The 15250-nt window shown below is 34.5% G+C and overlaps 2 protein-coding genes across 4 annotated transcripts in view; both read right to left on the bottom strand.

Moving 5' to 3' along the window:
• Positions 1-1883: 1883 nt before the first annotated feature.
• Positions 1884-4376, bottom strand: LOC146133293 (ropporin-1-like protein). Its single transcript, XM_083397499.1, has 4 exons — positions 4202-4376; positions 3090-3360; positions 2677-2852; positions 1884-2195 (listed from the first exon to the last, which is right to left on the bottom strand). Exons 1-4 carry the CDS (start codon positions 4330-4332, stop codon positions 2129-2131), a joined length of 645 nt encoding a protein of 214 aa, XP_083253625.1. The 5' UTR covers positions 4333-4376; the 3' UTR covers positions 1884-2128.
• A 1534-nt stretch (positions 4377-5910) lies between these two features.
• Positions 5911-15250, bottom strand: part of LOC146133292 (phosphoinositide 3-kinase adapter protein 1-like) — a 26791-nt gene continuing 17451 nt past the window's right edge. For 2 of the 3 annotated variants that reach the window (XM_083397496.1, XM_083397495.1), the window contains exons 12-21: positions 14936-15051; positions 13882-14063; positions 13294-13350; positions 11982-12098; positions 11542-11639; positions 10928-11057; positions 10062-10205; positions 9562-9605; positions 8179-8354; positions 5911-6842 (exon numbers count right to left, since the gene is read on the bottom strand). In XM_083397496.1, coding sequence (XP_083253622.1) covers positions 6758-6842; positions 8179-8354; positions 9562-9605; positions 10062-10205; positions 10928-11057; positions 11542-11639; positions 11982-12098; positions 13294-13350; positions 13882-14063; positions 14936-15051 — 1149 coding nt within the window. In that variant the 3' untranslated portion in view covers positions 5911-6757. The remainder of the gene's footprint in view (positions 6843-8178; positions 8355-9561; positions 9606-10061; positions 10206-10927; positions 11058-11541; positions 11640-11981; positions 12099-13293; positions 13351-13881; positions 14064-14935; positions 15052-15250) is intronic. The other variant, XM_083397497.1, reaches the window with a different exon arrangement.

Here is a 15250-nt window from a genome sequence, read left to right as displayed (position 1 = left end):
GATATTCAACATGGGTCCAAGCATTTAGGCTGATTAAATGACTTAACCATATTTCAGTGACGCTTGTTGTAGTCACGCAAACTTGTAATTTCAGTCTGTCTACCAGCTCAATTGTAAAGGATTTACCATTTGACAACATCTGTTTGTATTAAAGGAATTGTGTTTCAATAAATATGTGGATCGAAATTTAATGAATTTACAAGTTAAACAACATTTGTAATTATCAATAACTTTAAAAAATATTGAAAATTAGAATATATCAAAAAAACAATTTTTAATTTTAATGAAATTAAAAATATGATTTATTTCTAAACATAATTAACAGCAATCAAAAAATACCTGCTGAAACAGAGTTCCATTTTCACCATAAGTTTGGAAACTAAATCCAAACGACGTGGTTTTAGGATTAGAAATGTTAAGTATTTGAAAAGGATTAGATCCATTAAAGTAAAATGAAGACTGCTTTGTAGTTTTATCCAAGAGTTTGGCATTGCAAATGGAAAGTATTATTATGTAGCAAAATAAAAGTAGTTTTGTTTTATGGCCTGCTTTAGGTTTAAATTGCATTTCAATGCATTGGCCACAAATATAATCCTTAAAATGGAAAAAAAGAAATATAGATAACCAACTTTTAGTTTAAAAAAATTGAAATAAACATTTAACCGCCCATGAGTCTATACAAAAGTTATAAAAATTAAACATTTTATTATTGAAATAAAACGTAGATAAAATAATATAAATTATTTGGGAGATTTCATAATTTGTGATGACAATCGTTTTTTTTGGGAGAAAATAATTCTGTATTTTGACAATCTGGTGAGCCATAAACTTTTTTTTATTATGTGAAATAAAGTTTATTTAAAAAAACAACCCATACAGTATAATGTAAGATTTGTAACATTGGATTGTATACTAAAGTGAAATAAAAGGTAACAATAGTAATATAGGAACTAACCACAATATCTACTTGAATAACACTGATACTGATTTAACTAAACTTTACTGATTTTGGCTAAAGTATTTTATAGTTGAGCAACCTTTACAACATGTTATTCGGTAATAACTATACAACTATTCATTAAAAAACACCAAATGATTTGTTTTAATCTAAATCTCACTATAAAAGACGACTTCCGCTATGTAAAGAATTCGGGGCACTGGTCTAGAATCCTACCACAGTTATTTGTTATGTTTTCCACTAATGTCTTCAACAGACAGAAGCCACTGTAAGTGGACCTTTTCGAGCTGTTAACTAAACATATTCAATAACCTTTATAGCTCCCCCTTAACTCACCACATCTGCAGCGTTTCCATAAACCTGAAAGGAGGCCCTTAACTGCTTTAAAGAGATTTTTCTCTTTTATTTGTATCTCAAGTATCTCTTGAAATTTCCCGGTAAGAGAAACTAGGGGAAACCCGAAAAGCATTACTATTATTTAGAAAAGTTTTTCTATATAATTATATTTTATTGGTTAAATAAAATTGCTATATATTTATGTAGGTTAAGATTAGGCCTGAACAGTTTTGAGTTTTTACTATAACTTAAGACATTTTCAACACAAACCATGGAAGAATTAGTTCATGTCATTGCAAGAGAAGTAAATCTGCAGGAAGATATATTTTTGAAACTGTTTAAATCACTAAACTGATTTCACTTCTAACAATATAACAAAACTGACTAAAACACTCATTTCCAGGGAAACTGTTTGGCGTTAAAAAGTAATCCTAACTAATTTATCTAAAATGCAACCTTGTCGAACATATGAATTTAAAACAGTCATTCTACTAAATGAATTAAATCAACTCCAATTATCAAAACAGGTGTCAATTCACGTCTTTTTAAAAATGCATAGAGGACTAATTTAAACCTGTCAACAACTAAATAGCATTTTTTTGCCAGGTTTATTACGAAAATAAACAATTTGCGGAAATAAATCAGATCTATAATATACAGTTTTGTATAGGTGCTTAAGAAACAGTGTAGAAAGAAATACATTATAAAACAGAGTATTTGGTGTTTTTATGCTTGCAGCTTACCAACGTTTATAATTATATTGAACGCAAACGTCTTTAAAAAAACGAACTAGAACATAAACGCAATATAAAAAAATGTTCAAATTTAGTCATCTCATGAAAGCTTAGGACATTCTGGACTAAGGAAGTTACGAGGCATCACCATTCCTCCTTGTTTATCCCTGCAACAACAAAAGGATGTTCTTAGTTTTAATTGTGTTTTGGAAACAATTTTTAATAAAATTATTATTGGTGTTTAAAAATTCAAAGTAGTCAAAGGATGAATTCAAATCGGTCACAGAAAATCCTAAATAATATAAATGCTATATTTTTATAAGTATGTGTCTAAATTTCACTTGTATCCTATTTGGAAGTATTTAATGTTGATTTATTGATGCACTGATAGGTCCTTAATTGATATAAGTAATTTAATTAAACTATTTTCTTTTGAAACCAAGTGGTACGCAATGACAGTAAAAATCCAGAAAAGGTTGAGAACCACTGCTTTAAATGGAAACAGAAAAAAAACTTCCTGTTTAAGCTGCAGTATAAGCTAAAATAAAAAAATGATTAATATGCATTGGTACAAATACAATCATCTACTTTTCCTTTACAGTTTTTGTTATTTTAGGATACAAAGGCCTTTTATTTAGCAATGCTTACACATCATCTTGCAGATGACTGATGGCTCCATCAATCTGCGCTTGTGATATTTCACCACTTAAACTTGCCAGGTACTGATAGAGATCCTTAAAGGCTTCAAATTTAATGCGACAAGCTCCGCCGTCAGGGTCTGATGTTAGAATTTGGCAAATTATTCGCATTGCCTCAGTGATGTTCTGTGGATTGAACGTTACAACTTTTAGGCTATTATTGTAGAGGTGACAATCTGTTGTTAGTTTTCGGATGTTTCTGTATAAGACTTGGTTAGGTAAATGTTGTTTGCAGAACACATAGTAATTAAAGGGTGTAAAAATGGTTGACATTTGAGAACATATATATATGGTAAACTTTAAGTGATGCTTGACTCTTTTAAAAAATCAAGTAACAAGAGATTTACAAATACATGCAAATACCCCTCCCCCAAGATGACTGCAGGCGACTGCAAAGAACTTGATAAATTCAATTTCCTCAGGGAAACTTCCCGCTTGAGCGATTTCCTGCAACTGTTGTTTCGGAAGTCCCAGCTCAGCCCATTTTTTCTGCAGCAAAGCAAGTGTGACCACACTCTTGTCTTTAAGTTGCTGATGCATGACGTCTAGGAGTCCAGGGGTTAGACCTGTAGCTCCAGGTTCCAGTCTTCGCTTGACAGGCAGGGGTTCGCCAGCTGAGAGTGCTGAGAAGTATCTAGAAAACAACTCCCAAGATAAACTATAAGTAGATAATGTTTGTATTTTTTAAAAGTGAAATCCTTATTGACCAATGTCAGCTTTCTAAGAGACACCTAAAAATTCTAAGGGATTGTAACTAACTACCATGAACAGGTTTTAGTTTATTTAAACATTCATTCAAGTTAAACGTAACATCATCCTTGAAGTACATGGATAGGTAACAATTCTGTGATGAAACAACATTAGTTGTTTCACCATGCCAAACTTTACTGAACTTATAATGAATTTTGCAAACAAAAGTTTTAAACATAATTTACACCAAAGGAAATCTCGTTTTTGATTGCTGTATTTACATTAATAAAAATCTAAAAATTTTCAGGTGCTGTGAAAAAATAAAAAAACGTTCAAACTTAGTCTAAGTTAATAAAAATTTGGCTGTATAAATTGAAACACAATTTATCAACAGTGTCACATTAAATTCACAAAGGAAATTGAATTATTGACCAGAAAAGAATATGGAAAGCTACAACCTGTTTTGTTTGAATCTAATTAATAGAAGAGTTACAACCCTACTTTAAATAACATTACACAAAAATAAGGGTAATTGCAGAAAAAAATTATTGTACTTTCAGTGACAATATGGGGTTTTGCTTATACCCATTATTTTACAATCACCAACTAACTTTGTAAGTTGCATGGCAGATAAAAGCTTACTATTTAAATGAAGTGTTTTGTTTTAAATATTAGGGTAGGAAAAATAATATTGTATTTAGTGTCAAGCTACTAGCGACAGCAAAACTATTTTAGAAAATGTAAAAACATATATATATTTTGACAATGCAATTATATTTACTTACGCAGCAGACCATGCTAAAACATCTTGTGGTTGTGTTCTAATTGCAGCTTTTGTGAATTGCTTTAAAATGTCTGGCAATTCGGGAGGAATGTTGATTTGCTGGGCACAATACATTGTCTCTGGTGGCGCCATTATTATTTTACTTTAAAATTTTATTTATCAAATCCTAAAATGAAAATTGCTGCGGAAGTTAGTGATTCTAGTTAGGTTATAGCTGAACATATTTCAAAGGAGAAAATGAAACAAACAGCAACATTACACTTTCACTAACCATAACTTGCAGCTGTGCTGTAAACATAAACAAGTCTTTTACCAAGACCTAATGCCAAGTCATTTATTAAATGACTCAAATCTAAATCCAGCATTAGGTCAAAAATAATAAGTCAAAGTAAAATAAAAAGTGGTAAAATTTCAAAACTTACACACAGAGCTTCCATTAGATTAACTGATTAGTCACACTAACGATCCACAACAATTCCGGGCAGTAGCGTTATCAACTGAGCAACACAGGCTTAAAGGGAAAAAAGTTGAGAAACAACCATGACACCATTTGCTTGCTGTACACTTAGTATGCAGACAACTTTTTTCAAAGGGGATCTACATTTTACCATATCAAGTTATTGAAAGATATATACATGCACATGCATATCATAAAGTTGTTTCATGATCAATTATGGCAGTAGTATCATAGTACACCAGGAGCCTTCAACTAAGTCACCAAATCAGTCAATCTAGGATGCGAGCGAAGTAACAACTTTAGAACATCTAGGGCAGAGTTGTTTTACACATATGTGTATGTATCTTTCATTAAATTTCTAAATTGTTGGAACATGTGCGTTGTTATATGTAAACGACAAAAAACAAAAATATTTAACCAGGTGCAAAATTGGTGGTTTACAACTCATTTTAATTTTTTTTAAATCATTTAATAGAAACATGGTTAGAATAGTAATCAGTAATCTAATGGAAATACAGTTAAAGATTAATTGCCAATTATATAATAGTTCTTATTGTCAATTATCTCATAACACAATAATTGGTAATAAAAAAATCTTAGTACCGGTACCAGGCAAATAGCCAATGTGCGCTTCTTGCTATCTGGGCAAATAACCACATCCGCCTTAGTTAATTTTTGTCAAAACACTAACCGTTACTAAAAAAAATTATTGTATGATATTCCATGATTTTACTTAATATATGTATAGCTAACTAATAGAGCTCGAACCGAGGTAAAGTTAAGGCCATTTATCCTTTACAAACCTCGATATTAATTTACAAAGTTATTTTGTAATAAAACTAAACTGAAAGTCCGAAAATCGTTCAGATATCAGATAACACCTGTCGATTATTCAAGCGTAACAAAATTTGTACTGTTACCTAGTAACATAGAGTACGCATCCATCGCCAAATAAAACTCTATGTTAAAAAAAAGTTATTTAAATCTATTTGGGTAAAACTAACTGAACATTATCGTTTAAATCTTTGCAGATATAATTTTACATATGATCAACATGATTACCGAATTTAAGTCCAAATACGCTAGAATTGTTTACTTTACAAAAAATACTTAGGACTTGTTGAACTGTTGTAGGCTATTTATTTCCATTTTAAACCACGTAATAATGATTATAAAAACAACCTAAAAGGTGTTTCATATGTCGAGACTGCAATTCAAATACGATCACTCTAATAAAAAAAAAACGTAAAACGCCAAGTTAAGTGCAGTGATTTATTGACATACCACAAGCGACATAAAGGTCGACTACATTTTTCTAAGACAGTTTTTCCAAAACATCTATTCTAGAATAACAAACGAGATGAATACATCCTGATTAATAGGTACAACAAACAGGACGATAAGGGGAAGTGCAAATTACTTCAATAAGCAATCGGAAATGACAATTATGATAGATTAAAACATTACCAAAATTGCACATTTAAACAGTAAACAAATCTGTAAATAATCTACTTTTTTGTTTTATTTTTCAATTTAGTTGGGCAAAAAAGTGCTTACAGATATAGCTTCATACTAAGATTATACGATAAGCGCATTACAACAATACAAAATAAATATAACTAATATTTCTACACGTTAAGGATAATAATTAGTATCTTGAAAGGCAGTCAGGTATACCAATAGGTGGAAAAAAAGTTTAATACTTGTTTTAACCTATTGCGCAGATGATACCGGCAATCTTTGACATAAATAATTTAAAAAGTAACTAATGAATGTTTAAAAAACATTAGATAAGCAACTAAAACGCAGTACAGAGTTTACAAAGAAAATTACAGTTGTTGGTTTCGGGAAGCAGCGAAAGACCGAGACAACTGCACCCTGTTCGCAGTTTTAAAAATGCTGGTTAAGAAATAAAACAACAACAGAAAACAGGTAGAAGATTATCTCAAGGACCTTTAAGCAAGCAGTGGAGCGACGAAGAACAGTGGTGCGTAAAAGTTTTACATGGCGAATTGTGCAAGAAGAAAGTTTTTGCGAGTGTTGAAGTGACAAGGCAAGCGTTGAATGCTGGTAGAATCGCAGGCAGCAGATGGGCAGGGACTAGTGGTGAATGGGGGCGCGGGGTGGCACGACTGGCGCGTCAGGAAAAGCCCCGGAATCCCTGGGCGGCACGGGAGGAGGACGCCTGGAAAAACAATTTTATGATTTTTTATTATTTATGTTATTTTTTTTTTATGCTGTTACTGATCAGGAATTAAGGTGGGCATTTCTTGCAAGGTTCAAGGTGATTTTCACTATCACATATTCAGTACTACGTTGGTGCAAATTAGCTTTACTTTTAAAGCATATTAGTTAAGGTGATATGACTTTTTTTGGATCGATAGCGATGACCGATTTTTAATTACCTGGAATATGGCAATAATTTAAATAAATTGAAATTATTATGCAAATAACATTCGGTTCATCTGATTATTTAATCAAACAACTCCTATTTTGCATTTTAACTTCGCGAGTCCGGAATACCGTAAACCAAAGTCTATGTTAAATCGGTTAGTCTATACAATAGCTACGAAACAAAAAATGGAACCAAATTGTTTAAATATAGGAAATTTGTTTGTTTTGGAGGAAAAAGGCTATACATCATGTATTTTTTTTCACGCGTGAAATATCGAATTATGTTATGGGTAAACTGATATAGCGGTATATCTCTAGTAAATACGTAGAAGGAATGTAAATGAGCACACGGTAAACACTGCCTGAACTTTTGGAATAATCTTTCTATTTTTTTATAGACGTCGAAAGAAAAACGTTTTACTGGGTTTACACAGTCCATAAGAACATTTATTTTTAGTTTGATTTTCAGCTGCGTAAACATATCTTTTATAAATCCATGTCGGTTTACACAGCAAAACATGAACAAAAACTAGACGTAAAATATTGTCCGACAGGTTTAAATGCTTATTTTCTTAAACTAAAATGCCCAGTGAGCGGCAACATGCAAATCGCAAAGCAAACGGATCTTCTTTGTCGTCATACTTAACCCATCGTATCACAAAAAAGACTAAGATATTCATAACAAATACATTTTTTATAAAATTTAACTTTGAAATATCACAAAGGCAATAGAAAAAGAGGCAATGAGGCTCCAAAATACGATAAATGGTAGAATTTATAACCGTACTGTACTTGCCGACATTATGAGCAAAGCACGTTTAAATGTGACACAACTCTTATTTTGCAGCAATATGGCCTTCATTTTATCAGTGATAAACGAAAAGTTACACTACACAGGAAACTAAACAAAACAGAAAATATTTTTACATTACAAAACGTTCTGTTGCACGTTCTTGAAATCAAACGTACACAAAACAGTGAGTTAAAAAACTCATATACTGTATTAAGTGTCTTTCGTCACAATTTCTAAATGACCGTCTGATTAAAGCAGACCTGTTAAATACCTCAGTGATCAGCTTGTTTGTGAACAACAAAAATAACACATAAATAAAACATTAATAATTTACCCAGAGGTTGAGTTTTGCCCGACTGCGCTGAAGTTTCTCGTGTTACCGGTGGGGTAGGGAGGGTCGCCCGGGGAAGCACCCGCCAGGGACTTTCCCGAGGACCTACTGGAACCGCCGCGTGAGCGTGACGACATCCTCGAAAATCCCGAGGCGTTGTTGTGCGCAAAGCGGCGTGACTGCGTTCATACACACACATGCAAGCAATTAATGGTGTCGTTTTTGCAGTAGGTTAATTGCAGATGACAGTTGGGTCAAGCGATTTATACGACCTGACTAAGTTGGGTATAGTCTTTGAGTATTGACACAAACCGTACAAAATTCTGGGCATTGTCGTTAGCTATAGTGATTAATATGAAACAAATTTGAACGTACACAGAAAGTTATTTTGTTGCATAATCATAATTTTGTAATTCCAGTGATTTTTAGGTACACTAATCAAGGATTTGTAATGTAGCTTGAAAATTTATGTCAAGGCAAAGTAAGCCGAGTAAATCCACATCATCTTGAAAAAGACGTTTCGATGTATCATTATTATCAGTTACTTGTATCATTATTATCAGTTACTTGTATCATTATTATCAGTTAATGCAACCGAAATCTATTTAAACGTCCACCTTTTATGAGTAAGGCGAATAGATTTCAGTAGCATTTTCTGAAGATGATACCAATACGTATTATACGTCTTTATTGATATGAGGTTGAATTACTCAAACTATACAGTTATTGCATTCTATAGTTTTTTGAATTCAAAAATTTCATTGTTAAACCGTTTTTAACGCCTTGGATTATTAGAAAAGTAAAACAACACCAAGTTAGACACAGTTAGCCAAAGACAGCTTCAAAGCGAGTCATCGTGTCGCCTAACCAAGGTTTCAACGATGCATCGAAAAAAATACATTGGTTTGCAAAAAGCACTATATGAAATCGCCAAGCAATGGGTAACCTTGTTGTTTCGTGAACTATTTCATAGCGAAAATCAAAGAAATATTTTGCAATTTTGTTACTCTAAATTAAAAATGAAAAATTTTTCTTAACTATTGATACAAGCACAATATTTAGATAGGAAAACCAAGAATGTCAATATTCCCCGAATAGGTGGCATGAAGATAATTTTATGGGCTGTTTCAAAAGTCGTTTTGACAAGCAATGCGGAAGGATCAATTGTTTTTCCTATTGTCAGCTTTTGTGGACCCCTATTATTTTGACTAGCACAAGACTTTAAAGACGCCATGCAAATAACGTCATGCTTTTGAATAGCATCGCAGCATGACTCGGCTTGGCAATGATATTTTGAAGCTGAAACGAATATAGCATGCAGGGTCCATTGTACAAATCCACCCATTGTATACCGCCCTATTAGGTACTATTTGCAATTCAACCTACCTTGTTGGAAAAGGTTTCCTCACTTGGCGAGTTCAGGGAAGTGCCTACACAAAATAGGTAAGTTTAGCATTTGGCTGGTTAAAACCAGGGCTGCGGAGTCGGTTCAAAATAAGCCGAGTCCGCCCCTGGTAAATGAGGAATTTTGTCGAGTCCGGCTCTACAGCCTGTATTTTACACATTTACGTAACTTAGTTAACGTGGATATAAAGCACTCCACTTATAGGTGTGGTAAATAATTTATCCACCTACAATACAGGGTTGAAAAATATCTGATTTCCATGCGCACGTCGGACTCGGACAGTCTTACGCGGTCTTACTCGAGTCCCGAGTCCGACTTCAGCAAAACAAAACGGTTCCGATGAGTCCCGAGTCCCACTCCGCAGTCCTGGTTATAACTCGTATTGGTGTCACATACCTCACTAATACTTAAAAACCTTTTTTGACTTAACGAAAGGATAGTTTTGGGGTCAGAGTTTTGGAATACAGCAACGGAGACTTACTGCTTTTAGTACGTGGTTTCGCCTTGGGGACCGACCCGTATGTAATCTCCTTAGCCTGACCCTTGTTGGCCTTCCGCAGAACCATATCGTATGTGGAGGAACCGGAAATAATAGGCGATGTGATCTCGATTTCGTCGCTTTCGCCTGAAGAAGCAAAATAAAGACTTGAAAAGGCGTGAGATATGCTATTGCTCATGTTTTTACAATGGTAAGTAATTTGTCTCTAATCATAGTATTTTTATGCTAGATCACCTATCAATCATTAATTATTCATCTATAACTAACTGGATAATAATTATTCGAATGCTGGTAAACAGTTTACAAAACAAAAATTATAAAATGACAATATAAATTTCCAAAACCAGTTTACAACACAAAATCACAATAATCGTAACCCTGATTAGCCGAACACAAGTTTCCAACACGTATAACCAAACTCGCCAAACCACTAAACTACAACACAGAATTACACGTTCGCGAAGGCAAAAGTAGGTTAAGAGTTTCTTTGCTTGGATCTGGGTTTCACTAAACCCGGGTTTCGTCAAATAGACTATAATATGCATGTTGCGTATTGCAAAATAAGATCGTGCTGCAATCGTGCCAAAACATTATTTCACACTTACCCTTCATAACTAGGTTTTTAAGAATTTACACCTACGCAAACCCTTACTGAATTGGTTTATAATAGCAACATATTATGGTAAATAATTGCAACATCTCATTGGTTAATGATTGCAACACAAACATCTCATGTTCATCGAAATGTCCTTACAGAACCAGACACGTCACAACACGGGTTACGTTAAAAAAAAAAACTAAACAAAATGTGTAACACTGTTTAACATGTCATTTTTCCTCCCTTTCACCTCTGATTCGTTTCTGCTCCTTGCTTTTCATGAGGCTGAGTCTGATTCGCTGGAGGCACTCCTGCTGAAACTGGAAGGAAGCCGCCTGCTCCTTGTGCTTGCGCTCCCACTCTTTGAAGCGGAGGACCGCCTGAATGGATGGATAGCAGAAGGATGAAATCGCATCACGATGAATTTTAGGGGCAATTTTGACAAACAATTTGTCAAAACATTTATTCATTTAATAAGCTGGGAATAGTTGCGTTGCTGTTTTATTATATAGGCAATTAAGGTAAAAAACACGAAAAAAACTGCTATTTTGACTTTAATATCTTAAAAAAAGAACTCAGTTTTCAAGTACTTTAAAGGTTACATTTGGCGTTTAAAGCATTACAAGTGTTATTTAGACATTTCGTACTTTTCACCCGACAGAAGCCATTAAGCAATCAAAAGTAAAACAATACGAAATGTTGCTATTTTTGCTTTAATATGTTGCAAAAAACTCAGTTTTCCAATGAGTCCTTAACAAAGGTTACGCTTGGCGTTTTTAAAAGCAATACAGGTGTTATGTGGATAGGCCGCATCCTGTTCACTTGACAGATGCTTAATATAACGATATACGATTGTTGTCGCACCTGGTTGGTTGTCAGCTCTCCGCTTTTAACTTTCTGCTGCAGGGAAATGAGTTCTTGCTGTGCCGGGGTCAAGTAGGAAAACACCTTGGGAATTTGGACTGAACAAAACCGGGAGATATTATAATTTCCGCGAAGCGTGGTATGTGTGTAAAAGGCGCATATAAAATGGATTAAAAGTTGATTTTTTCGACTTTTGTTTTGTTATCTAAAAAAAATCTAGATAACAAGTTGAAAATTTACGATAAAAATAACCAAACAGATCAGTGGAAATCAACGGTATTTCTTAGTTTTAATGGTCGAAATATTGACTGGTAGGTTTATTGAATACAAAAAAAATATATGCAACAAAAAGGGTATTACATTATACAAAGCGGTTGAAGCGTACCAAAAAGTAGCCTTACTGTTACTTGCACTGTATGTTTAACAATTTCGGTTCTTACGTGCTTCGTAAGAAGTCCGATTTGCCCCGTTCCCGGCTATGCTGGGGTTCCACGCCGCTCCTGGGGGTTCCATGGGGTAATCACGTGGGGGTCGGGTGGGGGCAACGTCCGGAGCGACTGCAAATTAGCATAAGGTAACGCGATTGGCAAATCTCGTTTTCTTTAGTCAGAATTTAGCCGTAAGTAGATATTTGTTGCAGAGATTGGAATTTCTCGTAATATTTTCAATTTTGTGTTTTTGCCCAAATGCATGTAGCAGAGGTTCTCAAACTGTGGGTCGCGACTCCTTGCTGTGTCGTTTCAACTTTCCAAGGGCATCGTACAATACTTCCGCATTAAACCTGATAATATTATTCCAGAACGTGTTCATTTGAACTCATTATTAGAAAACTGCAACAGTTTAAAATGATTGAACAATCGAATTTCTCACTTCTAAATCACTTTGGCGTGCGACAAATAAGGGCTGGATCAGTTATTTATATCATATTCATTGCCTACTGTAGGCACATTCTATAATATATAGTAAATGGCACTATAGTTGTAATATACATGGAAAAAAAGTGAAAGCTAATGTTGCAGCAAAACTGCAATTGTACGACTAGGGTGATCGTCCTGTAAGAACGTTAGCAAGTAAATGACCTTATCTATACTTTAATAGTTTTTGGTTATCGTGATGAATTGCTCGAAAAACGTGTTTAATTTAAAAAAAGTATTAATCAGTAACAACATGATGCTTATAAGCTTGGGCGTCAGTTTAGATAATCTCGTTAAAAATAGGTGAAAAACCCAGAGTTTTTTTTGTGTTGTTCTCTTCACACTAAATTAAGACAAGTCGTGTAAGGTTCCACCTCCTATCTAATTTTCTGAAATTTCTTGCGATGTACTTTGGAACACTATATACGGATCTGTTCATAAGTTTAATGGTGAAAATAACGGCCCAAATAGACGTTTTTCTTATCATTTCTTGGTGCGACCAAAGTGTGTATAAACGGGTGCAACCGATGTGGCCTTCATATCACTGATGATGGCATTAGAAATTGCCGAAACGTTTGAAAATAAAGCATGTTGCTTTTAACGTCTATTTGGGCCGTTATTTTCACCATTAATCTTGCGATGTTATTTGTATATTTTTGTATAAAAAATTCCTACAACTTGGCGCTTCGCAGATCAACAAATTTTTAAAAGAGCGTCGCGCGGAAAGCGTTCAAGAACCTCTGGCATAAAGGATATAATTATTGAATAATTAATACAGGACTTTATAACAAGATTCTCTAGCATTAAAAAATAAAAAAACAATGACTTTTCGACTTACAATTGTAGGGACTGCTCTCGTGAAAGACATCGTTAAACGACATGTAGGTATCGTCGCCTGAGAATATAAAGCAAAATTATCACAAAATGGAAACTTCTTAGTAGGATAATGTAATCCTTTATCGAAACGAATCTACTTGGTAATTGTGTTCAATAAAGCCTTTTTTTTCTAGTCCACAAATCATAAAACAAAACAAACTTAAAGTCACAAAAAAAACAATTGCTAATAAAGCACTTCTTCACCACTAAGCCTATAGTTATACGTCCAATGAAACACAACTAACTACAAGTTAATTTAAACAGCGTTCGGACGTCATTCAAATATCAGCCTTTTAATAGACCACGATCCAGATAAAAAAAAGTCATAAATGCATACTAACATACAAATCCTGATTAGACCGACTTATTTCGTAAGGCCTCTCTGGACGCCTCATATGATAAAACACCAGGGTTTGCATAAATAAAGCGTCACTTAACTGAGACATGATAAGAGATTGTGTATGGGCCACAGAAAATGGTGTTTTTATTACCCAGGACAATGCTCTTCCTAAGCCACACAAGCACATTAAACACAATTTAACGTCCTTACTCTCAATCATCTGCTTTAGCATGGACTCGTAGCACGGGCTTTCGTCGGCGCACGGGATGGGCACGATGAAAGGCGAGTCATAGCAGGGAAGGTCGATCCCGGTGTCGTTGCTGAGTGGTTTCATTCGAAGGTAGCCCGGAATGTTGCCGGCGCCGCTCGCGCTTGTTATTGACTCGTAGATGCTGCACGCAAATGTAAAACTTATTATGGACAAATTTTAACTTTGTTACCGTGGGGGAACTCAATAAATTAAATTGCCTGCCTGCTTGAATTATAAATTAAATTGCCTGCCTGCTTGTTTTCCTACCTTGTGATTATCTCGTCCAACGTGTGGTTTAAGTTATTCTCATAACGATTCATTGTTAATTGTTTTATTTTTCGCCAAACATAGCTTGCATTGTCAGCGTTCCTTACGTATTTTTGCTTTAATCTTTTTTATCGTTGACATTAACCTATTTCTTTTGTAACTTTAATTCCTTATGCCTTCAGGGTCAACTGACACGATAACCATTTTGTGGTTCTTTGTTGATCCTTTGCTACTGTGTTCGTATTGTAGCAACAAATCACCAGTTACTTACCAGTTGCTTACCAGTTACTTTAAAGAACTGTATGTCTAAAATTTATTAAGATGCTGCTTTTTGTTCATATGCACGTAGAATTTGGTTAACAAGCATTTTTTGTTTTGTTTTACCGTCGTTGCTTTAGGTTTTTTTCACTCGTATTTCGTCATTTTGTAATTGATGTCACAGTATGTATTTTGGTCTTTAAAACTGTGCTTAGCACTAGTAGGCTATGCAAACAAGTATGTTTACAAATTGTATTTTATGTTGATCAAGTCAGTTAGTTGACCTGATTATAGAGTCAAATCGTTAGGTTTGTTTGTCAATTTAGGGCATTTATCATTAACTTGGGATTGCGAATCACGTGCTAATCCATTTTCCTCAAGTGTGGCTATACAGAACACGTTCAAATCGTCAATTTGATAAAATAATATTTACAGAACACGGTGCGCACTGCACAGCGCAACCAAACGAAACACTTTCATGCAACTTACGATTCAGCCTCGCTGCCAGAAAAGGACAGGTAGTATTGTCCCGTCACAATGCTCGACATCATCTGTGACGTGTGCTTCGAACTTCCCATTTCGTAATCGACCATCGCAGAAACTTCCTGAATAAAAGACCAGAACTTATTTCTGTCGCATTTAACAACGCCCACAAATAAAAAGTTTGGGCGAATAAAGTGCGTCCTATTGAACGGGTCGTCAGGGTCAGTAATGCGTGTCGTACAATCATGTGCGATGCCCTGATTGGTCGAACGGCATGGCGCGTGATGGTACTCAGGCAAAACGACAGGGTGGACAACTTAA

This window comes from Ascidiella aspersa, chromosome 9 (genome assembly GCF_963924565.1).
Source record: "Ascidiella aspersa chromosome 9, kaAscAspe10.2, whole genome shotgun sequence".
NCBI lineage: Eukaryota > Metazoa > Chordata > Ascidiacea > Phlebobranchia > Ascidiidae > Ascidiella > Ascidiella aspersa.
The sequence above is the reverse complement of the archived record's forward strand: the minus strand, read 5'-3'. Positions and strand labels throughout refer to the sequence as shown.